Source organism: Procambarus clarkii, chromosome 10 (genome assembly GCF_040958095.1).
Source record: "Procambarus clarkii isolate CNS0578487 chromosome 10, FALCON_Pclarkii_2.0, whole genome shotgun sequence".
Classification (NCBI taxonomy): domain Eukaryota; kingdom Metazoa; phylum Arthropoda; class Malacostraca; order Decapoda; family Cambaridae; genus Procambarus; species Procambarus clarkii.
This window is the reverse complement of record NC_091159.1, coordinates 21,538,773-21,544,898: the sequence shown is the minus strand read 5'-3', so window position 1 is coordinate 21,544,898 and position 6,126 is coordinate 21,538,773. Positions and strand designations below refer to the sequence as shown.

General features: G+C 50.8%; 1 protein-coding gene across 1 annotated transcript in view; it reads right to left on the bottom strand.

Moving 5' to 3' along the window:
• Positions 1-728: 728 nt before the first annotated feature.
• The window catches only part of LOC123747860 (G-protein coupled receptor dmsr-1), a 73,087-nt gene continuing 67,689 nt past the window's right edge, over positions 729-6,126 (bottom strand). The window contains exons 6-7 of the mRNA XM_069321709.1: positions 2,122-2,240; positions 729-1,649 (exon numbers count right to left, since the gene is read on the bottom strand). Coding sequence (XP_069177810.1) covers positions 1,442-1,649; positions 2,122-2,240 — 327 coding nt within the window. The 3' untranslated portion in view covers positions 729-1,441. The remainder of the gene's footprint in view (positions 1,650-2,121; positions 2,241-6,126) is intronic.

The following is a 6,126-nucleotide window of genomic DNA, read 5'->3' as shown; positions in this document are numbered from 1 at the left end:
GTACCTGGCCTCAACTGTCCAGAGTACCTGGCCTCAACTGTCCAGAGTACCTGGCCTCAACTGTCCAGAGTACCTGGCCTCAACTGTCCAGAGTACCTGGCCTCAACTGTCCAGAGTACCTGGCCTCAACTGTCCAGAGTACCTGGCCTCAACTGTCCAGAGTACCTGGTCTCAACTGTCCAGAGTACCTGGCCTCAACTGTCCAGAGTACCTGGCCTCAACTGTCCAGAGTACCTGGCCTCAACTGACCACAGTACCTGGCCTCAACTGTCCACAGTACCTGGCCTCAACTGTCCACAGTACCTGGCCTCAACTGTCCACAGTACCTGGCCTCACTTGTCCAGAGTACCTGACCTCAACTGTCCAGAGTACCTGGCCTCAGCTATCCACAGTACCTGGCCTCAACTGTCCAGAGTACCTGGCCTCAACTGTCCAGAGTACCTGGCCTCAACTGTCCAGAGTACCTGGCCTCAACTGTCCAGAGTACCTGGCCTCAACTGTCCACAGTACCTGGCCTCAACTGTCCACAGTACCTGACCTCAACTGTCCACAGTACCTGACCTCAACTGTCCACAGTACCTGACCTCAACTGTCCACAGTACCTGGCCTCAACTGTCCACAGTACCTGGCCTCAACTGTCCAGAGTACCTGGCCTCAACTGTCCAGAGTACCTGGCCTCAACTGTCCAGAGTACCTGGCCTCAACTGTCCAGAGTACCTGGCCTCAACTGTCCAGAGTACCTGGCCTGAACTACCCAGAGTACCTGACCTCAACTGTCCTCAGTACCTGACCTCAACTGTCCACAGTACCTGACCTCAACTGTCCACAGTACCTGACCTCAACTGTCCACAGTACCTGACCTCAACTGTCCACAGTACCTGACCTCAACTGTCCAGAGTACCTGACCTCAACTGTCCAGAGTACCTGGCCTCAACTGTCCAGAGTACCTGACCTCAACTGTCCAGAGTACCTGGCCTCAACTGTCCAGAGTACCTGACCTCAACTGTCCAGAGTACCTGACCTCAACTGTCCAGAGTACCTGGCCTCAACTGTCCAGAGTACCTGGCCTCAACTGTCCAGAGTACCTGGCCTCACCTGTCCAGAGTACCTGGCCTCAACTGTCCAGAGTACCTGGCCTCACCTGTCCAGAGTACCTGACCTTACCTGTCCACACCAATGAACTTATCTTCACACCCTTAATAGGGGATCTAACCTTGGTGAACTATTTGTCGGTGAGAGACCTGTATTCTGCTCTAGCTACGCGGATTTCAAAATACAACTTTAGGTGTTGCAAGAGAACACATGTATGTCCTTTCCCCCCTCTCGCCTTTGTGTCTAGTATCAACACAATACCACAGCTGTTTTGTGTGTCTGTGTGAGTGTGTGCGTGAGCGTGAGTGTGTGTGCGTGCGTGTGAGTGAGTGTGAGTGTGTGTGATGGCCTATATGTGAGAATTGTGACCATGAAGAGTGATACTCTTGCTTGACGCCGCCTGGGAGTTGGTGGAGCTTGAGACGCACGAACGACAGTAGAGGTTGACGAAGGTGTCTCTAAACTGCTTACTCATGACGCAGTAGAGGACGAAGTTGATGGAAGAGTTGATGAGCGCCAGCAGGTCCATGACGTCGCCCAGCTGGATGTAGCAGTCACTGTTCGGAGATCAGGACGCCCTCTTATGATGGCTATATTTACTTGGCTCAAACGTTACATGCAAAGTTTGGGACAATATAATGAAATTTAATTGGAATTGAGGTCTGGTGGGAACACAAAATGGTGGCAGGACTGAGCAAGTGGTAGTACTGAACTAGAGGCAGGACTGAGCAAGTGGTAGTACTGAACTAGAGGCAGGACTGAGCAAGAGGTAGTACTGAACTAGAGGCAGGACTGAGCAAGTGGTAGTACTGAACTAGAGGCAGGACTGAGCAAGAGGTAGTACTGAACTAGAGGCAGTACTGAGCAAGTGGTAGTACTGAACTAGAGGCAGGACTGAGCAAGAGGTAGTACTGAACTAGAGGCAGGACTGAGCAAGAGGTAGTACTGAACTAGAGGCAGGACTGAGCAAGAGGTAGTACTGAACTAGAGGCAGTACTGAGCAAGGGAGGAGGAGGATAGGTGACTCACCTGAAGAAGTTATGACCGTAGACGAGGGAGAGGCCCGTGAGGACGCCCTGTGGGGCCTCCGTCAGCAGGAACAGCAGCATCACCACCAGGAGCATACTGGTGGTCCTCTCCGTGGCCCCCTGTGTCACAACACCAGGTTAGTGTCACAACACCAGGTTAGGGTCACCACCTCACAACAGTGAAAGTAAGGGTTACCCGGATAGAAAGCGGTTGTAAGAAATGTTAGTTTTAACTGTACTCACCTAATTGTGCTTGCGGGGGTTGAGCTCTGGCTCTTTGGTCCCGCCTCTCAACCGTCAATCAACTGGTGTACAGATTCCTGAGCCTACTGGGCTCTATCATATCTACATTTGAAACTGTGTATGGAGTCAGCCGCCACCACATCACTTCCTAGTGCATTCCATTTACTAACTACTCTGACACTGAAAAAGTTCTTTCTAATGTCTCTGTGGCTCAATTGGGTACTCAGCTTCCACCTGTGTCCCCTTGTTCGCGTCCCTCTAGTGTTGAATAGTTTATCCTTGTTTACCCGGTCGATTCCCCTGAGGATTTTGTAGGTTGTGATCATGTCCCCCCATTACTCTTCTGTCTTCCAGTGTCGTAAGGTGCATTTCCCGCAGCCTTTCCTCATAACTCATGCCTCTTAGTTCTGGGACTAGTCTAGTAGCATACCTTTGGACTTTTTCCAGCTTCGTCTTGTGCTTGACAAGGTACGGGCTCCATGCTCGGGCCGCATACTCCAGGATTGGTCTTACATATGTTGTGTACAAGATTCTGAATGATTCCTTACACAGGTTCCTGAACGCCGTTCTGATGTTAGCCAGCCTCGCATATGCCGCAGACGTTATTCTCTTTATGTGGGCTTCAGGAGACAAGTTTGGTGTGATATCAACTCCTAGATCTTTCTCTCTGTCTGTTTCATTAAGTACTTCATCTCCTATTCTGTATCCTGTGTCTGGCCTCCTGTTTCCACTGCCTAGTTTCATTACTTTGCATTTACTCGGGTTGAACTTCAACAGCCATTTGTTGGACCATTCACTCAGTCTATCTAGGTCATCTTGTAGCCTCCTACTATCATCCTCTGTTTCAATCCTCCTCATAATTTTTGCATCGTCGGCAAACATTGAGAGGAACGAATCTATACCCTCTGGGAGATCATTTACATATACCAGAAACAGTATGGGTCCAAGGACTGACCCCTGCGGGACTCCACTTGTAACGTCTCGCCAATCTGAGACCTCACCCCTCACACAGGCTCGTTGTCTCCTGTTGCTTAGGTACTCCTCTATCCACCGGAGTACCTTCCCTTTCACTCCAGCCTGCATCTCCAACTTTCGCACTAGCCTCTTGTGTGGCACTGCATCAAAGGCTTTTTGACAATCCAAAAATATGCAGTCTGCCCACCCTTCTCTTTCTTGCCATATTTTTGTTGCCTGGTCATAGAATTCAAGTAACCCTGTGAGGCAGGACCTGCCATCCCTGAAACCATGTTGATGCTGTGTTACAAAGTTCCTTCGCTCCAGATGCTCCACTAGTTTTTTTCGCGCAATCTTCTCCATTAGCTTGCATGGTATGCAGGTTAGGGACACAGGCCTTTAGTTCAGTGCCTCCTGTCTATCCCCTTTCTTGTATATCGGGACTACGTTAGCTGCTTTCCAAATATCTGGCAGTTCCCCTGTTGCCAGTGATTTGTTATACACTATGGAGAGTGGTAGGCACAGTTCTCCTGCTCCTTCCTTTAGAACCCAAGGGGAGATTCCATCTGGGCCTATAGCCTTTGTCACATCCAACTCTAGTAAACGCTTCCTTACTTCCCCGCTGGTAATCTCAAACTCTTCCAGTGGTTCCTGGTTAGCTATTCCCACACTTACCTCTGGAATTTCTCCTTGCTCTAAGGTGAAGACCTCCTGGAATTTCTTATTCAATTCCTCACACACTTCCTTGTCATTTGTAGTGAATCCTTCCGCCCCTATCCTTAATTTCATAACCTGTTCCTTTACTGTTGTTTTTCTCCTGATGTGGCTATGCAACAATTTAGGCTGAGTCTTTGCCTTGCTTGCGATGTCATTTTCGTATTGTCTTTCTGCCTCTCTTCTCATCCTGACATATTCATTCCTGGCATTCTGGTATCTTTCTCTGCTCTCCAGTGTCCTGTTATTCCTATAGTTTCTCCATGCCCTTTTACTTTGCTGCTTAGCTAGCCCACATCTCTGATTAAACCATGGGTTTCTCATTTTAATTTCTCTGTTTTCCTTTTGGACTGGGACAAACTTGTTTGCTGCGTCCTTGCACTTCTGTGTGATGTAATCCATCATATCTTGGGCCGTCTTTCCCCTGAGCTCTGTTTCCCATGCTATATCTGTTAGGAATTTTCTTATCCCCTCATAATTTCCCTTTCGGTATGCTAACCTTTTGGTTTCGGTATCCCTCCTAGAGTTCAATAACCCTTCTTCAATCAAGTACTCAAACACCAGTACACTGTGGTCGCTCATTCCTACTGGGTTCTCAAAACCGATTTTTCTTATGTCGGAGTCGTTCAGAGTGAAGACTAGGTCGAGTCTCGCTGGTTCATCATTGCCTCTCATCCTTGTGGGTTCTCCGACATGCTGGGTTAAAAAGTTTCTTGTCACCACCTCCAATAGTTTGGCTCTCCACGTATCCTCGCCTCCATGCGGTTCCTTGTTCTCCCAGTCAATCCTTCCGTGATTGAAGTCGCTCATAATGAGCAGGTGGGATCTATTTCTACAGGCAGCAGAGGCTGCCCTCTCAATTATAGTGTTAACTGCCATGTTGTTGTTTTCATACTCTTGACTGGGTCTTCTGTCATTTGGTGGAGGGTTGTATATTACTGCTACTACTATTCTTGGTCCTCCCATTGTTATGGTGCCTGCTATGTAGTCTCTGAACTCCTCACAGCCCGGGATGGCCATCTCCTTAAAACTCCATTCCTTTCTCATGAGTAGGGCCACTCTGCCTCCTTCCCTACCTTCCCTCTCTTTCCTTATTACTGTGTACTCCTGGGGAAACACGGCATTCGTTATGATTCCAGAGAGTTTTGTTTCAGTGAGTCCGATCACATCTGGGTTAACTTCCTGTGCTCTTTCCCTTAGTTCACTTGTCTTGCTTGTGATCCCATCTATGTTCAAGTACATCACCCTGAAACTGACTCTCTTCTGCTTCTTCTCTGGGGGGGACCTTTGGGATCTGGGGTGAGTGGGAGCTGGGGGGACCTGGCAGGGGGAGACTGGTGGAGGAGGGAGGGCTTGGGGGGTGGGGGAGAGGGGCGTGGTGGGGGAGAGGGGGAGGGTAAGGGGGGTGGGTAAGAGGGGGAGGGTTGGGGGGGGGTGAGAGAGGGAGGGTTGGGGAAGGATGGGGGAGGAGAGGCTGTGGGGGATAGTGGAGATGGGGGGGGGGGAGAAAAGGGTGGAGGGCTTGGGGGGCGTGGGGGAGAAAGGAGGGCTGAGGTGGGTGAGGAAGAGGGGAGGGTTTGGGGGAGAGGGGAAGACTTAGGTGGGGTGGGGGAGAGTGGGGGGCTTAGGGGGGCAGGGGAGAAGGGAGGGCTTGGGGGTGGGAGAGACGGGAAGGCATGTGGAAGAGGGGAGGGCTTGAGGGATGTGGGAGAAGGGAGGTCCTGGGGAGAGGGGTGAGTGGGAGGAGGGGGATGAGTGGGAGGAGGGGGGTGAGTGGGAGGAGGGGGGTGGGTGGGGGGGTGCCCTAGGTGGGTACTTAGTGGGGGGCTGACAGGGGATGGGGCAAGTTGGGTGTCTGTTGGGTAGAATGTGGGGGTGGTGCCCCAATCCCTGTGGCTGTTGCACTGTTTGAGGAGGGTTCCCCATTCCCCTCTGAGATTGTAGGGATCGGGGTTGTGGCTCCCCGATTCCTTTCGCTCTCCCTGCGCTCCTTCCTCGCGTCTGCTGCCTGCTTTCTCTCTTCCCTTGTCATATCCCTCTGCAGGAATACTCTTTTGAACTTCTCTACATATGCTAGACAGCTCTTCCTTTCTAA